Source organism: Pieris brassicae, chromosome 11, assembly GCF_905147105.1.
Source record: "Pieris brassicae chromosome 11, ilPieBrab1.1, whole genome shotgun sequence".
In the NCBI taxonomy this organism is placed as follows: Eukaryota; Metazoa; Arthropoda; class Insecta; order Lepidoptera; family Pieridae; genus Pieris; species Pieris brassicae.
The window spans coordinates 13,235,767-13,260,969 of NC_059675.1; the positions used below are offsets into that span (position 1 = coordinate 13,235,767).

General features: G+C 35.4%; 2 protein-coding genes across 4 annotated transcripts in view; one reads left to right on the forward strand and one right to left on the reverse strand.

Annotated features, from left to right (window-relative positions):
• LOC123716385 (transcription factor kayak) overlaps window positions 1–18,971 on the forward strand; it is a 33,279-nt gene extending 14,308 nt beyond the window's left edge. For 2 of the 3 annotated variants that reach the window (XM_045672103.1, XM_045672104.1), the window contains exons 2-5: window positions 15,752–15,923; window positions 16,240–16,798; window positions 17,133–17,268; window positions 17,437–18,971. In XM_045672103.1, coding sequence (XP_045528059.1) covers window positions 15,752–15,923; window positions 16,240–16,798; window positions 17,133–17,268; window positions 17,437–17,649 — 1,080 coding nt within the window. In that variant the 3' untranslated portion in view covers window positions 17,650–18,971. Of the gene's footprint in view, window positions 1–14,653; window positions 15,012–15,751; window positions 15,924–16,239; window positions 16,799–17,132; window positions 17,269–17,436 lie in introns of those variants that run through there. The other variant, XM_045672105.1, reaches the window with a different exon arrangement.
• A 2,209-nt stretch (window positions 18,972–21,180) lies between these two features.
• LOC123716508 lies at window positions 21,181–24,349 on the reverse strand. The gene is made up of 4 exons (XM_045672272.1): window positions 24,322–24,349; window positions 23,970–24,130; window positions 23,301–23,430; window positions 21,181–21,305 (listed from the first exon to the last, which is right to left on the reverse strand). Exons 1-4 carry the CDS (start codon window positions 24,347–24,349, stop codon window positions 21,181–21,183), a joined length of 444 nt encoding a protein of 147 aa, XP_045528228.1.
• Between the last annotated feature and the right edge of the window lie 854 nt (window positions 24,350–25,203).

The following is a 25,203-nucleotide window of genomic DNA, read 5'->3' on the forward strand; positions in this document are numbered from 1 at the left end:
TATGGTCATGAGTCGTGCTTAGAGCACCGTAGATTACTGACATTTTCCACGTTTCCGCCTTGATTGCCTTATTAAAGGATGTCATACTTGCATTGAGTACACGTGCGTTTGATTATTATAAAATCGTATGTCCTACATTTATGTGTTCTATTTACATAGAATTGTTCACCTCATAAGGCAGACAATGGCCACATTCATAAGCAAAAGAATACGACAGATTCCACAATTTAACAATAGCTCGATAGCAATAAAATATGGCAATTAATAGGGACTTGTTAAGCGTAGTAAATCCCTTAGATTAGATCCTATAGATACAGGCAATGTTACTTTAAATAAACACCTTCCTTCGGGACTTATAGATTCCTTTATTGAATAAATTTCACTTGAACAAAATTCGTGATCGACGCCACAATAAGCGCACATCCAATACGGACATTATTTAATGAACCCTCGTCAAATGAAAAGGTCAAATTATTTGAAAAGATTAATCTCGTAAATTATGTGGGCCTAATGCGTCTCACCAGATTTCTCGGTTGACAGCCTGACTTATATTCAAAAGGACTTTAATTTTTTATCGTCAGAAAACCGTCTTTTATAACTCACCCAATATTGGAATTTTGGTACCGTTTAATGTGTTCGTTTGTGGTATGTAGCATACAATGTTTGAATATTTTTATTTGTGTGGGCATTCTTGCTTGAAGGATCTCGCACTCTGTCAGTTTACAGAGAGTAATGCACTCGTAAACGTTTATGACTGCATTTTGTAGGACGAATATTTAATTTAGGTCTGATTTAACTTTTTTCTGACCTATTGCTTTTGTTGCCTTTAAATTTACGAGGATTTTCGGTTCAAAGTTTATGTTGAAATTTTTTAAGTGCAGCAATTTTACCACTTTGGTTGACGATATAATTAGCTGTTCCTATTGAATCCAATTTATCGTTTTATTACTCCCACACAGTTTCGATGTTTTTTGGTTTTCTTTGTTTTCAGACTGTTTCCTTATAAATATTGAAACCAGCGTTTAGGATGTAGTCTATTGCATTGCTTGCATTTATTCAACGCGGTATTTTTTTTGTCCAGCGTTCCTATTATTAAATTAACGATTTTCCTCAATGTATCTCTGTCTAACATTCCCAATGAAATCTTAATAAGTGTTTTGAATAATTTACTATTAATACAACTATAGTCTAAATATATAAATTCATTCGAATTTTTTCTGGGTTGACGGATTTAAACCTACCTTTTAATTTTGAATTTGAAGACTACGGTAGTCAAGCACAATTTACAAGTTCATATTATATCGTCATCGAATTATAATTCTTTGTTTACTTTACAAATGTAAAAAGACCTTTAACGATGCAACTTTGACAAGTTTATATAATAACCACTTGTAAAGATTTTTGTGCCATCCACCTAGCTGCAATTTGGCACTTATTTCCGAACTTAATTATAAATTCTACGTAAGTAATCGCGCAGACTGTGTCGGGTTCCCAATTAGGAGGAGACCAAAAGGGTTTGTTGGTTGCACCTCATTGTTCTGTTCGGTATCTAGGCTACAGGGTGTCGCAAGTTCGCCTTTTTGAGGAGTTGAAAGTTCTGCTGCATGCGTTGCAAAATTGCGTAGGTGGTGCATTTGCGCGGGGGCCTGTCTGGTCGGCAGGGGCGGCCGGTGGTGTGTTTACGATGCACCGGCGCCGAGTGGGGCGTAGGCGTCGCCAAGGGGCGTCGCGCCATGCTTATCAGACGACGGCGGGGCCACCGCGCGAGCCTCACTCACCGCTCCACCGCTGACCGTGATTCTCGTGTTGCACTGACACCGGTTTAGATAGAAACCTTTGTCCAGCCGATGCGCAATATTTACGTTCTCCGCAGAGGGGTTTTCCGCGCCCGACATCTGTCAGTCGCTTGTTTTTATTGTGCGCACGCGTTCGCTTCTGTTGTTTCAAGTTTGAAATCGCAAAAAGTGTTGTGCAGTGCAGTTAGTTACTGGATTGCCTTATCGTAGTTATTTGGTAAGTGGAAATGATAATTATTTTTGATATTTGTCAGAATGGCTGATGTCATTATAATGTAATTGTATTTTAACGGCCTACAAAGTAAAGTTAGCGTTTTCCTCGTTGGTCGTTCGTGACATGTTGGAACATGATTTTGCGATGTTTGAAACTGGAAAGGCTCTCGTTATTTTGTTACACGCAATTTTGAAGACTACACAATTCGGTTAGGGTTATCAAGATTTTGCTAATTAGGTGAAAGGTTTGGGCGATGTTGTCTGGTGCGCATGTGACGGTGCGTTGTTGCGCGCGCGCTTCGTGTCATCGTTCGCGGTCAGTTGAACGAACCCTCAGACCGACGTCAACCTTGCCATAATCGAGATTATTTGCATCATCAGTATACCTACTGAGCACTGGGGAGTACTATCTAGTTATGTCATGTGGATGTGAATAGTGCCTTATCTTGAGGACATACACCTCTTGCATCACCCTTATGCTTTCTTTTGCTCAGACATTGGAGTTTTTCATTTAGATTTCTTATTCTTAAATAACATTCGTATCACTTTGGATATCACGTATCATATTGAACATATATTATATTCATATAAACAATAAACATACATTTATATTTCACTGAATTTTTAAGTAGGTAGGTTTATTTAGCAAGGGTATAATTATTGACATTTAACAACCTACTTAATACATTTTGAACGATAAAATATACCTAATCAGTTCCAGTCCTCGTGTACTTTGAAGTATTTTGCAATGAAAGTTCTTATCTTCGCTTTCGTGGAAGGGTGATAAGCCCGCCGGCTGGAATTAGCAGACCTTTTGCGCGTCACTATCACACTGATAACGAATATTTGTATTATGTATAGAATTTTTTTTGAATGCGACGCTAATATCTGTATATGTATTTATCATATAGAACATTTTGATATATTGTTGCGGCCGTAACAATTTATTATATATTTTTGGCAGGTTTTGTGTAGGTTTTTTTCTATTATTTTTTATGGGACAGGGACAAACAACAGGAGGCTCACCTGATGTTAAGTGATACCGCCGCCCATGGACACTCAATACCAGAGGGCTCGCGAGTGCTTTGTCGGCCTTTTAAGAATTGGTACGTTCTTTTCTTGAAGGACCCTAAGTCGAATTGGTTCAAGAATACTAAACAGAACGTACAATTTGGGTATTAACTGTTTATTATTGATATTTAGATTTTTATATAAGGCAAACGGACAGGAAGCTCACCTGTAGCCCAATTAAAATCAATTAAAATTTTATTTAATTGATTTTAATGTAGTTAATTAAAGTTTTTAAGTATTTGCTCAATTTGTAACAAGGGCGTGAATTGATTTCATATACAATTAATGAGTTAGGTTAGTATACACACATAAATCGGAACTGTCAAATAAGGACCGCCATTATTTCAGACACTACGTGTCGTCGACCGTAAAGCGTTAGGGTTTGAATTATTTTTCTATAACTGTGATGTTACAAGTCGCTTTTTTAGTTATAAAAAATTAAATGGAAATTCAGTAATAATTTTCGACAGTTATTAATGTTCTTTTTTAAATCACTTTTCACCTATTTAATAGATTTATATACAAGAAGATAAACAGTGTCTGGTATGATTGAAAATGCGAAAGTGTTTCCGTTAACAGTTCAATAAGAAAAGCGCTTTAAAATATTCGCTTTATACTTCTGATTGTCAAATTAAATACAGGGTAGCTGAGTATCTCAAAAATGTTTCTTAGTGCTAATGGTGCCTACTTAAGCTTTTTTTAATTAATTGTGTTACATTAATTTCGTGGATAAATATCTTCATAGGTTCTAGACTCTAGACAACAACTTTTTGTTCAGGCGTTACCCATAACCTCAAGGCAAATAGATTGTTGAAGTTGTAGGTACAGTGTCTATTATATAAATTTTAAATTATAGTGTTATATTAAAAATGGATTATAAGATCTCACCAAGGTCATCTTGTGCAGAAATGCAAGTATATTTGCATTAATGTTTTGTTGATTTTATTTTACTGCTAGCATTATGCTTTAAATTTTCGTATCCAGCTCCATTTATCGTGAAACTCACGGGTTTAAAACCACAATAATACATTTATTTATTCACAAGTCCTAAACCAACAACATAAAATAGTCAAGAAAATATGACTACAAATTTTACACATATAAATAAATTATATTAGAACCTAAAATTTTCATACTAAATACAATCGCAATCGCAATGTAAACGTCGTATTGAAAAAGGCTTAAAGACTAAACACTATGTTCTTCAAGTATAAAGGGACGATTTAGTTATCCTGATATACCTACTGAAATAAGGATTCTAAGTATTTTTTATATTTACACTTACATTATGGAAAAATAAATAACATAAAAATTATAAGGGATGCAACGGACGCTAGTAAGCCTTCTCCAGGCAACCCTAGTAAGAAAAATCTAAAAAATGACATATTACAGGTATCGTATATAAATATAGAATCACCAACCTTAATCTAAAATAAGACAAAAAATATTAGAATAGTATAAATAACTGGGCTTACACCACATAAATTGTATTCATGGCATACCCCGAACTCTCGTTTGATAAAATCCTATATGCAGATTACTTATCGACTCTAAATATTATCATAGGTATAGTATATATAGTATAAATAAGCAATTTAAAAAACCTTTGTTGTGATATGTTAGTGTGTTTGGTTAGATTTTCTGTGCATTTTCTTTATATCACGTATTAATCATTTCCTCAGCTCAAGGTAACGCTCGAGACAATGGCTTTGTCTGACGTCTGCAAGTAACTGTATTATTTTTGCCGTTAAAGATCTTTGTAATTTTAAATTTTGCATTTAAGTTTAATTGTTTAAATCAGTTTTGTTTGTATTTGTCTTGGAATGAAAAGTTTGATCGTATTCATTCGAAACCGTTACACAAAATATTCAATGTATATAAATAAACTATTAACGTTTATGTATTTTTTAAAATATATAATGAATTCTAACTTAAGACTAATTTACTCACAGCTTTTAACATTTATTTTAGAGCGTGTAACATGAGTAATTTAAACTCATGTGGGCGACGCAATTAAAAAATAAATAAAAGAAACAAACTCCAGTGTGGGTTGTCTTTGTACTGTATTAGTTGTTAATGTAAAATATGATTTTGTAGATATAGGTATATATGGTATCAAAACAATGTTTTTGATTGGCTTATCTTGTTGGGGAAAATTATAAGTATACAATATTTTTTCAAGGTCAATAATCATTTAGTGTATGCATGTAGGAGTGTGTTAAATGCGGTGATTTAAACGGACGACCTCAGGGTTGAGACTCGTAATGTGGCCACTGAGCCAACGCTGATGCTGCTCAAGAAATTTGTGTTATTCTCGTACATAACGGAACTGATTGTATCATTTTAATAAGACATTTACTTATATCATAACAAAACCAGTTATTAAATGTCTATAACATTATGCATACAGTACATAGTACATTATTTATCACTTATCGTACCACATAACAGTTTAAAAATAATAATGGCAGAACGATAATACGAGATAATGCACAGGACCGTTGCAAGGCCGTACATATGGCCTAACAAGTATTATTTACAACATTTTTAGGTCTGGGCCTCAGATTTTTGAATCTGATCATTTGTCAATCTAATAGGCAAGTAGGTGGGCCTCCTATGACACACGCCGTCGACTTTTTTAGGTCTAAGGCAAGCCAGTTTCATTACAAGTTCGAGCTAATTTTAAATGCACACATAAAAAGAAAGTACATTGGTGCAGAGCCGGATATCGAACCTACGTCCTCAGGGATGAGAGTCACACGCTGAAGCCACTAGGCCAACACTGCTCAACTTACAAGTATTATAGTAACCATATAAAAAAAAAATGAATAATGTTTCATGGAACATATAGGTAATTATATTTGACTTAATACAAAAGTTTACCCAAAGCCAAAACAATGTTACAGTCTACTGTGTGTAATTATAATTGTATGTTCGACAATACTGTATTGGCTTCGTCTGTTAGAATAAATACACATTTTGATGAATAAATATTCAAAGTGAAATTTACCAAATAGTTTTACCAATTGAATAGTAGTTGAAAAATATAATTCTGTGGTCTTAATCAAAACATCCTTTTAAGTGTGGTGTTTTTTTAAATTTATCCTTACAAAATCTAAAAATATCTTTAAAACATTTATGACTTATGTATATGAACAAAAAAACTAAAATTGTAAATTCACAATTGCGTTCTTTGTTCCGCAGCCGTGTCTTATCGCAATTAATAAAATAATATAATATATAAATAGATAACCTGTCTGCCCTGATTTGTATTAGTAGTTAATGAGCCCTAAGATAATTTTCTTTTACAAGAAAATTTTCCGTATCACGTAGTGTAAACGTAAATATTAAATTTACCAGATCTCCTATCGATAATTTAAAATATATGACAAAATGTTTGAGAGCTTAAAAAAGTTGGTGGAGAAGATTGGGAGAAAAAAGCTCAAGATGGAGCCAATTGCAGGAGACCGGAGACAAGAGAGATAAGAGGTTTTTCGAAGAAAAATTTTTTTTTTAAATTTATATTTAATTCTGTATAAACTTTTAAGTGTGTATATTGTGTAAAGATGGATGAATGTTTCGAGGAATAAATGGATTAATTATTATTATTACGTTTGAGAGCAAAAATCAATAACTAAGGTAAATTAAAATATAAAATTTTATATAGGTTAGGTTGAGTTGATTTTAAAACAAGCATTTGTCGTTAAAACTGCGTATTATGTTCCAATTTTTAATGAAACATGTGGTTTGGCAACTCGGCGCGAGGAGGAATGCTCGCCATTTCCGGACTATATCCGGTCCTCCGGCGCCATACTTTGCGGCTTAAGATCATCGTAACCTCAACATTATGATAGCGCCTTCACACTTTTATTTTTCAATAGATTTAGCTTTTTTTACGCTATTTGTTTTCACGCATATGTCTTACAACTCCACTAACGCCTGGAATATAGAAAATATTTAACAAAAAACAGGCATATAAGGATACCTGATGTTAAGTGACAACTTCCCATGGACATTCAATGCCAGAGGGCTCCCAGTGTCGCCGAGAATTGGTACACTCTTTTTTTTTGAGGTATTGAATAAACAGTTGTAAGTGTAGTTTCGTTTAAATGTCTTATTTTGTTTAACGTGGTTTATGGATACCGTTAATAATAGACTTAGTTGTCTACTCTAATTCCTTTTTCTTGCCGCACTAGGAAGTGCGACCTTCAGACTGACCTTGCATTGGCAACGTATCAAAAGAGAAATTGAATTGTGTTTTCATGAAATTTCACTGTCGTGTGATTCATAGTTCGTATGAATCATGCGTGATTTTGAATTGAACGCTCGTAGTGACCCGTGGTAGTGTGTGGTGACTCACACGGGTTTTCCGAGAAACGATTTGCGACGCTTTTCATGAAAATTAAGGCCGATTCCTGTTATTATTACCATACGAATTCGGTTTAAGGAAACCTATAGTATAGACATTGTTATATAATTCTAGCTGATCCTGCAAACTTTGTTTTGCCATGTAAATGTATTTAAATTTCTAGTGTGAAAATTTAAGGTTGTATGTATTTTTATTTTTAAAATATTTTATTTTTGGGGTGGACATGTATCACTTAGGGGTTTGAAATATAGATAGTAGCCGCTTCTCACACTTACTCAATATGAATAAAAAAATTCATAAGAATCGGTCGAGCCGTTTCGGAGGAGTATGGGAACAAATATTGTGACACGAGAATTTTATATATTACAGAGTATTTTTGAATTTGTTTTTGTAATTATTTTTAATAAAATAATTTAGACATTTATTCTTGAGATATAGATTGTAAATCACTATTATTTAATGACCTGATAAAGTATTTAATATTGGTTTGACACATGTACTTTCGTCTTTTTAAAAGTTATAATAATAATATACTATATCGGAGCAATGGCGCTGTTATCGGCTGCCAATTTTAATATAATAATTTAATAACATTTATGTCAAATTAGTTCAAAACCGTTATATGGGTTGCTATTTTAATTGGTATTATTTATAGATATAGCAACATTGACAAATTAAATAAACCATTCGTATCAACGGTTTTGAACTAATTTAACATTGATGTTATTAAATTATAATGAAAATGGCAGCCGATACCAGCGCCATTGCTCCGATATAAATAATTTTACCAGCGATGTTTTAATGAAGCCCTAACCTATTTGTTAACAACAAAACAACTCCTAGTTTGCAAGTGGACCCACACAGACAAAGCAATTGCTAATTTAAGTAAAATCTATTAATGTATAAAGTATCGACATCGTTTAGTCGTAGTATATCATTGTTCCCAAACAATCGCGTATCGATTTTTTCGCACTTCACTCTCAGTTATGGCTACAGTAGGATGCACTTCTAACAAAGGTAGGAAGGGCTTTGGCGCGTTGCCAAGCCATTTATTATGCGCTCGGTGGCGGTCAATGTCGCGACAGAATGCAGGCGCCGCATGCTGCTTGCATGTGTCCCCTGTATTAAAGATTATGCATCTCGACATATATTTAAAACACTTAACTACTGTGCTGTGGGTGGGGATTCATTAAAGTATTCACACACTGTTATAACCGACTTAGGGCCCAACAAGTGAGCGTACTAATTCTAAATTGCCGATACTCTAATGTAAGAAATTTTATGGTACTGAAAAGAGCCTGCATGGACAACTTTAACTCGTACCAGGATCTGTTAGTAATTAAGAGATCTTATTTAAAACCACAAATTATTTACTTGAAAATTTTAAAACGTGCCAGTATATAAAAATATATATAATCTGTTCCCGATATCAAATATATAAACAGTTGTTTAAACTGTAAAATACTGCGTAGTTATAAAATTTGAAAAAATCTTCAAGTGCCTAATGGGCAAGCCTTGTAAGATAAACCGTGACTGAATGAAATAATCCTTGACAAGAGTGTATCTATACGGGAATATATACTATTATTCCTAATATAATTTCAAGTATATGTCAGAAGAAGTTTGGAGTAGCTTTATTGATCACAATAGTATTAAAGGGAATTACTTAAAATATTTTCATAGTAAAATAGAAGTAACAAGGTTGTGATGAAAATAGTATTGCAATTCCTGGTCATATAGGCTTTTTGTTTGGATGACATTCAGTAAAAAAACCGCGAACTATCTGTGTCAAGATCCATTACATTTTTAACATAAACCAATGGATTATTTGACTTAATGATGAGGCAGAGGTCGTCCATAGTTAGTATCCATCGCGTTCGGTCTTGAACCTCGTATTTCACCTCCAAGTCATTCCGGCTCTCTTCGCCTCATCTGCCGGTATAACGCCAGGTTTCCTTGGGAAGACCACGCGTCCGATTTCTTTGCTGGTTCCAATCAAGCGCCCGCTTGGGGATATTATTGGAATCTCCTCGGAGTGTATGGCCTATTCATTTTCCCTTACGTCGCTTGATCTGCTGGAATATTGCTTCCGTACGTTAAAATCCAACAAATTTTACATATACAGGAGTTCTGTGGTCTTTGGTGGATTATACGTCAAAAATGCGAAAAGGACTTACTATAGAAATCGTATTCTTCATGCGATTAAGTTTTATTGTAATAATCTGGTTATAGTAAATATTATATGGTTTTGTGGATAAAGCAAGCCAAAGTGGCCAAAGATACATTAAATCACTTCAAGGAGTTCCAAGAGCATTCTAGCAACGCAATTAGTGCAGGCAATTAGCCGTCTGTTAATGAGTTTACAACTGACCGGTCGAAGAAGCTACTAGAAATAAATAAAAATTTGTACGTGTACCAGTGTACACACGTAAGAAGTCATATAAACTTATTTTTCGAAAAACGATCTTCTATACGTTAAATAAAGTTAAACTAGATAAAGTTTCACAAAAGGCTTTCATTATCATAGACATGAATACAAATCTAAATATGTAATTTAAAAATTTAATTTCATACAACTTACTCTATTTGATCCTTACCATTCCTGTGTCCCTGCTAAATGAATATAGAATACATTCTATTTGAAGCTTTTAGTACATAGATTTATTTATTATACATTAAAAAATTAAGCTTTTTTAAATAAAATTAACAGATCGTTTTGCTATCCATTAATATATTCTAAGTACATTTTTAAATCATGGTATGTTGCCCCCATACGCGTCACAATAGATGTTTGTTAGCCGCAATACAGTATATACATATATATAGTATCTGCATTGATAACAAATTCTCGCAGTGTTTAAATACGCAATAACATATCTAATTAATAATCACTAATTGTCAAGCGTTGAACTGTCACTGTAGGCTACACCTTGGAAATATCTGGCTTACTTGGTAATAATATTGCAGTGACGTAGCAGAGTTCTTGGCATATATGTAGTTTCAAAAGGTATTGTTTACCTCGAGTCGAGGTGCTTCACACCTTTCCGTGTTTGTTTTCGAAAATTTACATACTTTATGGCGGAGTCGGACGTCGACCTCGTTACTTTTCACGGAAGACAGTGCTGTAAATTATCAATGGAAAATCCTTGAGGTATATCCTTGTAACTCACGAACAAGATAAGTTCGACACTGGAAACAATGGTTACTGTTAGATAAATTGGCTTATCTAATAAACAGTTATGTCCAGTACGTTCTGTAAATAATTTATTAAATTTTCCATGTTGTTGTTTGTTATTATACCTGATCATGTTTATAGATGTATTCATAGTAAAGCGAGAACGGTCTGTTAGGATAGCAAATGCACGTAAAGATCTTTAGTATTTAAATAATTCCTTGTTTTTGTTTCTCGATGTGGGCGTGGCCGTACGATCACGCGGATACCACGTGCTCAGATAATGCGCATAACATTGTTTGGTGTTTGAAATTTCCACCGCCTTAATTATTATGATTTAAGTGTCTTAAAACACAATTCAATTTTAAGAAAGTTTTAATTGTTTTTAATACTGACTGTATTGACCAAGATCACCCTGATTCCTAAGGACCGTGATAATTACTAGTATTATATAAATTTATATTAATATAAGGAAAATAACAATTGTAAGCAAATACTGCCTGTATTCAGACCAATTTCAAATTTAATTACGAATGATATTCTTATCAAACCAACTTCTATTTATGTCCTGTGATTTCCTGAATCTATATATATAAATGAATCTCTATTTCCTTTGGTCACGGCATCAAGCGTGAACGACTAGACCGAAGAAGTCATTTTTTATGTGCGTCATTGTGAGGAGATGGTTCTTATGAAAGAAAAAAATAAGAAAATTGCGCGGGAAATTAGAAAATTCAAGAACTTAACCACCATATTAAGTAATCTTGACTTTTTTACGATAGCAAATTTGTTTTTTCAGTGCATAGCGCGTATACAATTCAAACTTTTTTGATGTAATCTTTTCGATGTCGTTTGACATGATGCGGCAAGAAAAACAAACAAAGAATGTTGTATATCATCAAGCATTAGAAAAATAAACACTTTGTTTCCGAAATATTTATTTAGTTAATTATACCAATACGAAATCAATATTCATAGTTTAGACGGGACGTTTGTCGGGTCCGCTTGTTTGTTATAATTAAATACATTCATGTGTTTGGTTGTCATTGGCAACACAATCAGATTAGAGATTGACTGGAACAAAATGTTTGTATCAATCCAACTTAACTAAAAGCTAATACCTGCAGCTGAGTTTCATCATCGGACGTCGAGGCAGAATACAAAATTCCACCCGTATCACCTCGACTTCCGTCGTTCTACAACTGAGCGTTTATTAAGGCAGTTTTTGCTAATATGTGAAATCAGCTCCCATATTTCCGATTTGACTTAGGATCCTTCAAGTAAGAAGCGTACCAATTCTTAAAACCATTCTCTGGCATTAAGAGCGTCCATGGGCGGCGGTATCACTTAACATCAGGACTCCTGCTCCCTGTTCTATAAAAAAAACTTAGATAGTTTTGATATGTATTAAAGTATATCACATCATATATACTTTATTGTGATATATATGACTGTATGTGCAAATTTTAATGTTAACTTAGTAATTAGTTAATAAAAGGTTTACGTAAATGTACTAAGTTCTTATAACAATGTGTGTGTGAGTGTCCATGGGCGGTGGTATCACCTAATATCAGATGAGCCTCCTGCCCGTTTGCATAAATAAAATAATGAAATAACATAACTAATAGAATATCACAAAAGTCTCGGTACTTCCCTGGCTAAAAACTTCCTACAAACTACAATAATAAGGTTAGATTATACGGAATGTGTAGTAGACTCAAATATGGGTGAGTTTTGCACGTGTCTGTCGGACCGGTCTTATCTTAATATGTGCAATAGATAATACTTGTGTTACAAATAACAAGTACATCCTTAATAAGGAATGCCTAGGAATAGTTTTAACTTAATAATCCATGTGTAACTTTTTATAGATGGAAACGTTAACTACGCGATTTTTTATTCATAGTTTAACACTGTTTTAGCTGTTGTCAAAGTATATACGTCGATTTTTAACAATGTTTACGGGTTATAATCGCCATTTAACAGTTATGTACTTCAAATAGTAAGTGAATGGTTCGGAATACCCTCTAAATGTGTTCTTCGATTAAAAATATTATTTATTCATGTTCATTCAACTTAAGGTATTTATGAGCGTCAGTAATAAAAAATAATTCTAAATTTACATTCGGTTCAAAGTTATAAATTCTCAAAGAATTACATTCACTTAGTGAATTGAAAAAATGTAATTTAAGCTTTAGTTGTGAATATCATGTTATTAAGTTGTAACAAAATAACTTTTTAAATATTAAATTAAGTAAGAAAAAATTAAAAATATACAATACGAATACGATACAATACGAATACGATAAGAATATGAAGTATAAGAATTATAAAAGTCACGATTGAGCAGGATAGGAGATGGTTAAGAAATGTTTCTGCAGAAGAGTTTTAAAGGATGTGACGGAGGTATGGAGTCGGGCAGCTTTTTCCACAACTTAATGGCGGATCTTAAACAAATTGCCCAAGAAGGACGAGGCTGTGAGATGGAATTTCCTAAAATCATATATTAAAGAAGCGTAATATATATAAGGGCACCTGACAATTTACTGCTAGTTCTCAGTAATCAAGGGCGTAGAACGCGGAGAACTGGCAATAAACTCCCGGTCATTACGCGCTGATAATCCGAATCTATCACTCCTGTAGTATTGTACTATTATTATTTCAATGCAATGTAATTAACGCCTCTGTCAACATAGCCTATTTCGAAGCAGAAACGTCACAACTCGATTTAGCGGTGATCTCATGAGGCACGCGATAACGATTCTCAAATCCACCGACTCCTGCTTAACGCGATGTAAACCTATGAGGTCTAAGAAAGCAGTAGTTTAATCGCAGTGCTTAGGAATCCAGAATCGAGGCTGTGCCATAAGCAGCACAGCAGCAGTTGGCCAAGCGGTTTCAACATTCTCTCATCCCTGGAGTGGTTCGAGACCTGGCTATGCATTAAACTTTCAGTAAATTGCGCATTTATCATTCGCTCGAATGGTGAAGGAAGACATTGTGAGAAAACCGGCATGTCTTAGGCCCAAAAAGCATGTCTTAGGCACAGAAGCTTGATCACCTGCTTGCCTATTATGAACAGATACAGAAATGAGTCCCAGTTTGAACGAAATAATGTTTTAAACATAACTTGTTAAAAATGAACGATGTTAACGATTTGTTTCCTAGGTTTAATGACCTGAGCGTAATTTGACACATTTAGTTTTACTATTAAATGTTAGATAAAGTGTGTGCGTCAATAATTTCAGTTGATAATTGCTAGGTAAGCACCGTGACCAATTAACACACGGCCTGCGCCGACGAATTTCATTTAAGCAATTGTAGTAATTGACTGGAGTGCGCGACTTCCGGAGCGCGCTCATCTGCCTTGTTCTGTTTTGCTATTGATCACAATCAGTACAAGGAATCATGGTCTTGTCTCCATTCATTAACCTACAGAAAAGCCTGGATAATATTTAAATTAAAATTATAATTATCTAGCACTGTAATTTAAATAAACACAATACCATATAGAGAAATAATGTATCATTTGCCTATTCAATACCTTATAAGGCTCATTATCAAAATTCAGCGCCCACGAATATAATAACTGGTAACTAAGAAGTACGTCCTTGCCACAAGGTCTAGTCATTCCGCCCACCATCAGCATCCACTTCCAAGTAATAGGCTACTTAGCTAGCTTTCTTAGTTTTATTATTCACCCAAGTTTCCTCTTATGACATAGTAACAACGTTTCATATATCGTTCCGGCATTTGTTAGGTTATGGTAAATGTCAAAATCGTCTTGTATTGTCAGATTGGAAACTAGGATTTATTATCTGTGGAATACTAAGGTGTAGTTCGAAGTTGCGAAAACCCTGTTATCAAGGCGTTCTGATCTGTTTGCTTAACGTGTTCTTTACCTTTGATAACTAGCCGCCGCGTGCTGCGAAATGATGCGAAATATTTCCGGAGTTGAGGAGTGTTCTATAAATATATGATTCGAAATTGCTCGTGGGCGATGATTTCGGGCGAAGTCGGGCGGTGTGGGGCGGCAGTAGCGCGCGATTCGTCGCGGCCGGCCGCCGTACGCCGCGCGCAACGAACGAACGAGCCGCACTCCCGCGCACACGAAAATTTCATCGCGATCGCGATTAACGATACCAATCCGCCCCACGACACCCGACCCCTTCCATTGTCTTCAATAAACTCGCAATTTATTTGCAAAGGCGGATTATAACGAATAAATCGACTAACAAACTCGAACCACGACGGTGTCCGCGTCGCAAAAAGCGCAACACAATAGAGTAAGCGTCTAATTATAACGTGGTTGAGTTAGAACGACGAGATGCAGAATATCGACCCACTGGAGTTCGCCAACATTCTGGCCACAGAACTGTGGTGCCAGCAGGTATAACCTCTAGTAGAACTCCTGGTAGACGCGTTTCTTCAGCCGATTTTCCACACCTTACATACCTCTTAGCGAGGACGTAACTAGGTCACCAATTTAGAATGCAATTCTTATTCAATATTTGCGCAGTCTTCAGCTTAGTCTGATAAAACTAAAAACCCATATACGTCATCCTGACATGTAAATCTTTAAATAATAAACGAAATTGCTCTTGGCGAGTTGTTTATTTTATGTTTTGATACGAAGGATAGGTGAAAGATTTATTGCTTTGAAACTGGAATCTTTCAGTACGCGGTGAATAATAAAGCACCCGTAGCGAGTACTTCAGTTTATAGAATATATTTTTTGGTCTTATATTTTCATAGCATGTAAAATTCTTGTTAATTATCGTCTTGATCAAGTAAAGTATTGTTATATCAGTACTGCTTTGATAATGACCAATCCATTCCCAATAAATATTTTCTGAATTTAAACTTAAATATAGGTGTTTTGCAATCTAAATATATATTGCTTATTTGGCGGTTTGTTTTGTTTATTAAATAATCTGTGTTGTTACATATTTAATTATTGTTGATAAAAGTTCATTTGGAATGTGGAAAAATATTCAAAACAAATATTGCATAACCACGTGTTGTCTATATTTTATAAATTAAAAGTTCAAAATTGACTCTGTTTTTAATTTTATTATCTCAATATTTGTAGTACAATTTGTAGCTAAATGGTTTCTTTTCTAATTACAGTTGGCACACCTCGAAGGCCTCCAGTCGGGGGTCCCAACACGCACCACGGCGACCATTACTCCCACTCAGTTGCGAAACTTCGAGCAGACCTATATCGAGTTGAACAACTGCCACAACGACCAGACAAGCCACGCTGGATTCGTACCACCATCAGTCACTCAGCCCAATTACGGTAAGTTCCAAATATGACTATTCTAAACAATCGTCTAGAAAATTCCTTAAAGGAACCTCTTACTTATGTCTTGTTGGGAAATAACGTTCACAACGAAATGCTTGTATATCTGGTTCGTAGCATATCTTAGCCCATTCAGTTTGGACTTCAGCTCGTTATTTGATTGAACACGGGATATCTAGTATCATTTCGATGTCGATGCAAATGTCAATTGTGCTAAATCCCACGTGAGACCGGTTTGCGTTTCAATTGCAAATAGAAACACGTTTTCTATTTTATAATGTCTCGTTATTTTGATAAACACTATCATTTTTAGGCATCCTGAACACGGTGGGCTACTGCGATTCGGGCCCGACGCCTCTCCATGTGTCGCCGGGCCCGCTATCAGCCAGCGGCGATAGCAGCAGTAGTCCAGGCCTACCAACGCCCAAACGCCGCAATATGGGAGGTCGGAGGCCAACCAAAGCCCCGCAGGACATCTCGCCAGAGGAGGAAGAGCGCAGAAAAGTTCGTCGTGAACGCAATAAAATGGCAGCCGCTCGCTGCCGAAAACGAAGACTTGATCACACGAACGAGCTCCAAGAGGAGACTGACAAGCTGGAAGAGAAGAAACAGGCGCTGCACGATGAGATCAGAAAACTTAACTCCAGCAGAGACCAGTTGCAGGCAATACTGAACAACCACATGCCACTGTGCCGGCTGAATAAGAGGTCATCTAGTCCACCTGATGTCAAACCCTTCCAAGATCCGTATATGCTGCCGGATATACCGGAAGATGGTGTCAGAGTCAAGGTGGAAGTCATGGATCCGGCGATCGATCCCGTCCCCATACTTGCTTTAGATAATGATATATTTACTCCGACACAGAACAAAAGGTGAGAACCATTCATTAATATCGCTTTTTTGTCAAAGTTCTTTACCTTAAGTGAACAAAAACATAATTAACATTCAATTTAGTTTGTTCTTATTTGTTCTTTAACTTCGTTATAATATTAACGCTTATGTTATTTTTTTATATAACTTAGTTCATTTTTCTATCTAAATATCTGTATTTTTTTTAATAATCATGACATCTAATCTCAATAGGAGGATTTCAACATTTTAACACAGTTTTTTAATGGGCGCTGACAGATTTCATGACACGCCCTATGTCCACGTGCATAATTAGTGTTGACAGAAGTGCTTCAATATTATGTTTCATTATTTCAGGATAATGTTGTCGGCGGCAAACCTAGCTGTCGTGACGAGTGCTACGTCTGTGACGTCACTCGACACCCCGCCCATCATGAACAGACCGAACAGACCTAACTTCCTCCAAGTGCCTCTTAGTGTTACACCTGCACAGGTAAGAAATCTTCTTATATCTTCATTCACTAAAACTAGAACAATTTGCAAAGCGTAGTTCAAAACATAAAAAAATATGCCTGTCAATATTTACTCTCCCGTCCAACTATTTTATATTCAAAATAAAATGTATTTGTTCAAAAATCTAATTAATAAACTCTCATTTCAGATACACAACAATAAAGCGTTAGGAAACAACAAAATCCCTGGCATCGAAATCAGTACACCTAGTAATGGGATTCCCTTCAACTTCGAAAGCCTCATGGAAGGTGGCACCGGTCTCACACCGGTACACCCTCAGCCCCACCCTTGTTCCCAACAACAAAGATCAGCCCCGGACCTGGCTTCACCTGACGCTCATAATAGCCTCGTCAGTCTCTGAAGAAGTGTTCAGTAGGTACCGAAATAGTACCTTATTTCATATTTTCAAACTACCCACAATTGTAATGTCAGATTGGCATTTTGATGGAAAATGTCTTCAAAGGATTTTTTTTAAACTGTTTAAAGCGTATGAGTAGAAAATATTTTTATACCTGTATTGGAAAACAACTAGAAACTGTTCTAAACCTATAGTTTCTGGAACGTTTTAACTCGCACAAATATAAAATACGAAATCGTATTAACTGTTGGTGTAATATTTATCCATTTCTTTTTTTTTCTTTTTTTTTTCTTGTTAAATGAAATTTGTGATTCCGTGCCTTTGTTGCGTGTCACGTGAGACGTGTCCGCACGGAACTTAGTTCGTATTCATTCCCCCTATCTCTATCTCTGTCTGTTGAACCTCCGTCGATCGGCTATCTCTTTCCCTCTATCCGGGGGTTCGTACTTGCTCACTTTTCGCTTTGTATTTATATAGTGTAAGGCGATGCCTACGAGAGTCAATTCATTAGCTGTACGCTGAGAATATTTTTATATGATACAAATGTATATCTGGTAATAATAATTGTGAGAATAAAACAGAGTTTTATTTGAAGCATTACAACGCGTTGTGCTTGAACTAGCGAGGCTAGAGTGAAAAATCTCTTGCAGGCACAATACGATCTTGTCATAATAAACGTTGTGCCATTTACGTCTACCCTCAATAACAGAATAATAGACTAACAGCAATAATACTTAATATATGAATGTAAGTTAGCTCAATGTTGATGTAATTTCTTACCGTTCCATTGGATTAGGTATATTTTAAGGTATTATTTGTGATACGTCCAGTGAGCCCTCCTTGGAGGATATTTGCGCCCGGTAGATGAAATTTTTAAATTCTTGAAATCTGTAGGCTTTTACGGGCGCGAATATTATACTGAATAATTTAAGGCAATAACTAGGTTAATAGCACTTATACGCATAACTTAGACCAAATTATTGTTTTACGTGCTTTATAGTATAATTAAAATAAGCCAAATACATATTGATTTATTTAGGTTAAGTTAACCTCCGTTTCCGTAAAGTATTAATATTGGTTAGTCCACGGAGTATTTATTTGTATTTAATGCGAACGGTGCGATTTGCCTTTATATAGTGAATTTTAAAGATTTACGCATAATAATAGATTTAATGAGATGTAATTTTTTAAATGTTTTTGTAACGCCTTTCTAGAATACTTTTGTATTTTTGCAATTGAAGCAAAGCAATATATTTGATAAAATTATACCGCCATGTAGTAATTTGTATCAGAGCAGAAATATAGATTTGTTTACGTACACCCGATAGTGTTTTTTTATTTACCTTCGAACCTAACATTCCCAATATGTCTAATAAACTTAAATTTTTAATATATATAGCCAATCTAATGCTGAAATATTTATTTAAATCGCTAAACGGCAAGTAGGTTTGAATAAATCGTTACAAACTAGAATCTTTTCTATTTGTCTCGTCCTTAGTGCGTTATGAAACGAAAGTATATTGTACGAAAGGCCGGCAACGCACTCGCGAGCCCTTTTGATTGAGTGTCCATGGGCGGCGGTCACTTTACATCAGGAGCCTCCTGCCCGTTTGCCCCTTTCAAAAAAAGTGTTCAGTTAGAGGTTACTTCATAGGGAGTATTTTATTTAACTTGCGTTTAGCTAAAATCTGTCAGATAATATGAAGTTTTAAGGCGAGGAGGTTATAATAAAACGCATGTATTTTACTCTCAATTTAATACAGACAAATGTGTTTTTCAATTCAAAGTGACGTATGTGTTTTGAATGTGCTTATAAATCATGTTACACAAGAATAGAAGCAAGGTGAAATGTTTGTTTGATGAGGGACAAATATGTTCGTATGTAGTATATAAGCGTGTTAAAAACAAATATGCAAAAAAATCTAAAGTAAAGTTGACCTTTTTAAGGGCTCCAATAAAATACAGTTCACATTTAGTATAAAAATATTTTAAAAGACCAAGAAAGAACTGTGAACTGTTGGTGATAATCAGCCCTAAAGATTATTAATTTACGTAGTCCATAGGTCGTACTTCGACTCTGTTTTTGAACTTATTTCTAATCGTCATGTAAATGAAGAATAATATCTCGACGAGGCTTATATAACTGCATCCCAGACACAATCCAAAAACGCCTCCTAAGTTTGCTGAAAATGTTTTAAAGGTTGCTTTAAAAAATTTGTCTGGAACTAATAATTCATTAAAATTAACAGGAACAGGTGGTCAAATACAAAACCTGCTATCCTGATATTTAGTGAGTGTTGTGGGACTTTTATCCCTGAAGTATCAGGTCCGAGCTCCGGCTTGGTGCTCACCAAAGGATTTTTATTTTTATGTGCGCATTTAACACTTGCTAGTACGGTGAAGTAAAATATCTTGAAGAAACCGGTGTAGACCCAAAAAGTCAACGTCGTGTGTCGGGCATAGAAGACTCAACACCTAGAGCGATTGGTTTTTATAATATTTACTTACAAAAGAAGATGATAACTGACATTACAGTCTCCTGTTTCTTCTTTACGTACGACGTTCTCGGCAAGTAAAAGTTTAATAATGAAGTACTTTTGTTAAACACGATACCTTCACTGAAAATAAAGTAATTCTTGTTATACTAAATCTTAAAAAAATATGCTTTAAAATGTTAATTAAAACTAGTCTCTATAGGGAAGATATTTGTAAAAAGTCGCATGAGATGGAGCTTCATTAAGAAATGCTAATCGCAGCTTTGTTGTTGAGTAAGCCCACAACGAAATTCATAATAAATCATTAACCAAAAATTATCTCGTGTTAGGTTCATTTTCACGTGTAACAAGAGTTTTAGATTTGCCGCCAATTCACAAATACAAATGACAAATGAATGCAATATACAGCAATAGGTTACCAAAGAGTTCTAAATATTTTCAGTGTTACCCACGTAGGCGACAGGTGGACAAACACACTGGTTAAATGGCCAGGGTTACTAGCTACAAGATATTACTATATACTACGTATATATCAAGTTGTTGATGATTATATTTTGTCGTTATTGATATATAATATTAATACGAAGACGGGTGGAATGAAATGTTTCTCAATTTTTCTTTAACTTAAAGACGTTTTCAGCAAGCTGAAATGTGAGATCATTTCAAAAGAGGCTCTATCAGAAAATCATCACATCGAAACAACTTCTTCAAGAGGCTTTAACATTTCAGATTGTTTCAGTGCAGTTATACACGGTACAGTTTTAAGGAAACCCGTTTTCTGGACTGGTTACACTCCTTTAATAAAGGAACATAAGGTGACAATTTTGGGTGTGGGATTCAGTCAATCCCAGTTAGTTACAAAATCCATTAGTAAAGACATGGTCGAGTGCTCAGTGTGAGTGCGCGTAATTGATGGCATTCGTAAGTGAGAATTAGTGTTATTATCCACGTTTGTGTAAATAGTGTTTCTTTTATTAAACATTGATATTTATGAATATAAACGTTTTATATCCGATCCCCACATAACATTATTTACTTACTAAGGATTTTCAACAAGTTGCTCCAGCGCATTTAAGTTCCCGAGCATCATCACTGATCGATAATTAAAGGATTCACAGTCGCGAGGACAGTCGCAGTCGTCTTCGTGCCAGTTAGTCAGTTGAACTGTTAATTTTAACAAAATGTATTCGAATTTGTTCCACTCCTTAAACAGTACTGAACGACTGATTTTTCAATGATTTCGAATGGAACGACGACTGTATAAGTTTTATGAGTTAGAGTGTTAAGGTAAAGTTTTGTTTGTTAGGGAGCGTTCAAGTAACGCGCGCAACGTTTTTCTGTAAACCCTCGTTAATCGTAACGTGGCTACTTTAAACCAAAATTGTGGCGTAAAGTACCGGAAAGTTACGATTAATATTATTATTGTTAAAATCACGTTGATGAAAAAACAATGTTACGTAACGCGTAACATTAAATCGGCTCATCGATGTTAAGTGACACCGCTACTGCTGCGTTCTGCATGCCCTCTAGGCACTTAATTTTCAACCAATAATTTGATTCTAGATTAGTTTTCTCTCTCTTCATCTTCAGTCGCTAGCTCATGTCTAAGCGTTATCAAAACATCTGGCCTCTTTGCTTTCATCAGTTTCTGTCCATCACCTCTCGTATAACAGTCACGTGGCCACGTGACCTTCTGCCGTATTGTATGGCCGAAATATGATGTAATTCGTTGTCGGCATACGGTCGACGTATGTGGAGTTTGCTCAGGGTCTTATGGACCCAAGAGAGTCCACATTTCTCTTTCATACAGGAAGATGTGGAATACCAGACCCCATCAGTTTGATTTTGGTTTTGATAGCAATTCCACTTTTCCATCAGATGTTTCATCTTTACCGATTCGCCTTTTCATCTCGGGGACAGTGCTGCCGTCGTTAGTGATTTGGGATCCGATACATATAAAGCCGTCAACGATATTGATGCCAGGAATCTTGCAAGTGACACATGGAGGATTTGTTTTAACTATACTATAAATATTTGTTCAATTTCAGATAAACTTCATAAATTGTATAAACTATAATGCCAGCAAATGTCACATGATACTTACCCTTAACAGCCGTGATACAGGGAATACTGGAAATATTGCAGGCACGATCATGTCTCACAAACGGCACATAGTGCATGAGGCAATGGCAGTGACGCTCGATCTGGTCAATGTGGCACAGCAAGCTACAGTCGTTACTGCCGTACTCGCCAAAGTGGCGTACACGCATCTCGTGTTCGAAGAGACATTTACGACTGCGATACAAGAATGAATTTAAATTATTTTTTATGGAGGCAAAGGAGCCAGGGTCGCCCAAGTAATTGCAGCCCATGGACACCCATTTTTAGTGTGTGAGTTGTCGGCATTTCGCGGAAGGTATGTACTCTTACTAATCTTCTTAATAGGTCGTATCTCTGAGGAAAGGCCTTCACTGGGAGTTGATACTACACTTCGATAGTTCGCAAAAAAAAGTGTCTTGGGAAGCGTCAGTCATCAACGTGGTGCTGATAAAATTTTGAATGAACGCGGCTCATACGAGGCAGGAGAGATCAACTCAACTAACTCTTCAGATCACTCTCAATAGTACATTTTGTAGAATGCCCATAGAGACGCCATGTTTCAGCGTAGAGAAAGAGAATCAGTAATATGTTGGAGATTAACAATTCGACTTCGCTGAATTTGGTCAAAAGTACAACCCAGATCGGCCTTCCTTCCAGATGACTTACCCCAAGCATACAGTGCTGTACCTACTGAAGACCCTCCAACTTGAGAAGACACAACCGTTGATTTAAAATGCCTGATCCTACTAATAATACTAAATGTTGAAAGAATTTTGAAGGCGTACTTATTCCATGCTTCGTTAAAAGCTATAATTTTAGTTCTATCGATAAATAAGGTCGACTCAGGTAAAAATTAAGATAATGAAAGCTTGACGTACTGACCCGAGCGGTATAGCAAGTTAGGCTCTGTACATCGCGAGTAAACAACTAACATATGGCCTAAAGTTAATTGAAAAATTACTTATATATGTATTTGTCGCGTTACCTTATCTTATAAGCCATAACGTATACCAACATAAACTTTTAAAACATACTAAATTTTTATGTTTTACCTGTAACTTGGTAGTGCTTTGACATCTTCTGAACAGTAAGTGTAGGTAGGATGTATAATGTGAAATGACTCAGTATATGGACGGACAAGATTGGATTCGTCTTCCGACGGAAACTCTGACGACTCCATGATCATTACCTACAACGGCAAAACATCTTATTAATAGTCTATATTCAATGTTTTTTTGCCAATAAAAGACTAAAATTATAATAATGTAATCTTTAATAAAAAAATATATGAGAACAATAAATCTTTTAGTTTATTTATTAAAGGCTTATTAATCATTACTATATTCGTTTAATTTGTATTTAACTTTTTCTTAACCTACAAGGGACGGCCACGGCCCAAGAGTCTCTACTCCAAGTAACATCCCTTACTAAAGCCCGTCCCATTTTTTCAAGGGATCAACGACATCTTACGATGCCCCTTGGCTCCAAAACTGCTGGGACATTGACGGAGGCAAGCGTATAACGTCAAGTGCGGCGTGGCGAGAAAAAAGACCTGCACTCTTTTAGCAATGTAGGGCATGGTGTCCAAGGCTACTTACTTTAATACGGGGACACTTATGGGGACTACATATGAGGACCAATAAATTATGATTAACACATAGAGTTTCAGAGTCGAGGCTTAGAACTTCCGTATGTTAAATATGTATTTAAATTCAAAGTTAGTTATACCCTTGTAGCTCCAGCATTGACCACGGTACCATCAACAGCATCGTCAGGATTATAATCAGCTACTACTTTCAAACCTCGTCCGATACCTGCAAATTTCTCTGGTATTCTGCGGAGTTTGAAATCTTTCGTTTTCTCGTTCCTATTAACAATATACCCGTAAACTATAACAGCATTTACGAAAAAGTTTTTATTGTTTTAAAAAATGTTATTCACCTCCAAGCAATAGATCCTTAAGTCTATACTGATGTGGAATTATTTTTTTATTACTGAGAGTACGATTATGTTCTTCCTTACGTCAGATTCTATTATTTATGTCTCAGTACCACGATTATGATATACTAAAATAACTCACCTTTTATTATGTCGAAATTGATACACATTATTAAACACACAACACATTCCAACCTTTGTTAGTACGGGTGAGAATAATGTGTTGCAATGTGGATAAGCTTTGCCTTCAAATAAGCAAAGTATAAGAAAATCTTCGCATTTTTGTGCTATCATTCCCATAACGTCTATTGCCTACAACATTTTTAAAGTAAATATCTGTTATTATGTCTAGTTATCATTATTTTATTGACTCCATCCAAACGAAGTGCTGTACCTAACCAAGGTCCTTATTGTAATAAATTATAACCTGTCACGTGTAAATTATGAACGTAACAAATGCAATAAAGAGTTGAGTTTGAACAGATTGGTTAGTAGCGGCAAAGATATAAGATTTTAAAATAGGTATTGCACATATGACCCCGTAACTATTTATAAAACTTACTCACATGATACCTATTAGCTTCTATCAAGGCTTCGACATGAGATATGACACCTTGGTCAAAATCCCCAAGGAATTCATAGAAACCAAGCAATACTGGACAGGCAATCTGGAAATCTATTGTACGATTTCCTTCCCTACAATATTATTAGAACTAAATAAGGTATCATGTCAATTTTCTTAAAAAAGTTATTTGTATAAACATAATGAAACCTCAATTTGTTGTTTATTTATATCTCGTGATTTCATACGAAACCTAAATGCGCCTGACATATTTTATGTGGCAAACATGTACTGAGGCAATTTAATAACAATTATCGCTCGCCCAGTCGATCAAAAAAGCGGCCGGGTACTGCCGAAAGAGCCGAGACAATGTAATTGTTTAAAACATAAAAGATTTGTATTATGGATATTGTCATGATAAGATATTTTTAGTTTAACTATTTCCACAACTTATACTTAACT

Excerpts from the sequence above, each read along its gene's own strand:
- LOC123716508 (XM_045672272.1), bottom strand. The coding sequence starts at position 24,349 with ATGTGTATCAATTTCGACATAATAAAAG. Across the intron at positions 24,131-24,321 it reads CAATTTCGACATAATAAAAG|TTTACGGGTATATTGTTAAT; the intron begins GTGAGTTATTTT and ends ATGCTGTTATAG. Across the intron at positions 23,431-23,969 it reads TCAATGCTGGAGCTACAAGG|GTAATGATCATGGAGTCGTC; the intron begins GTATAACTAACT and ends TTGCCGTTGTAG.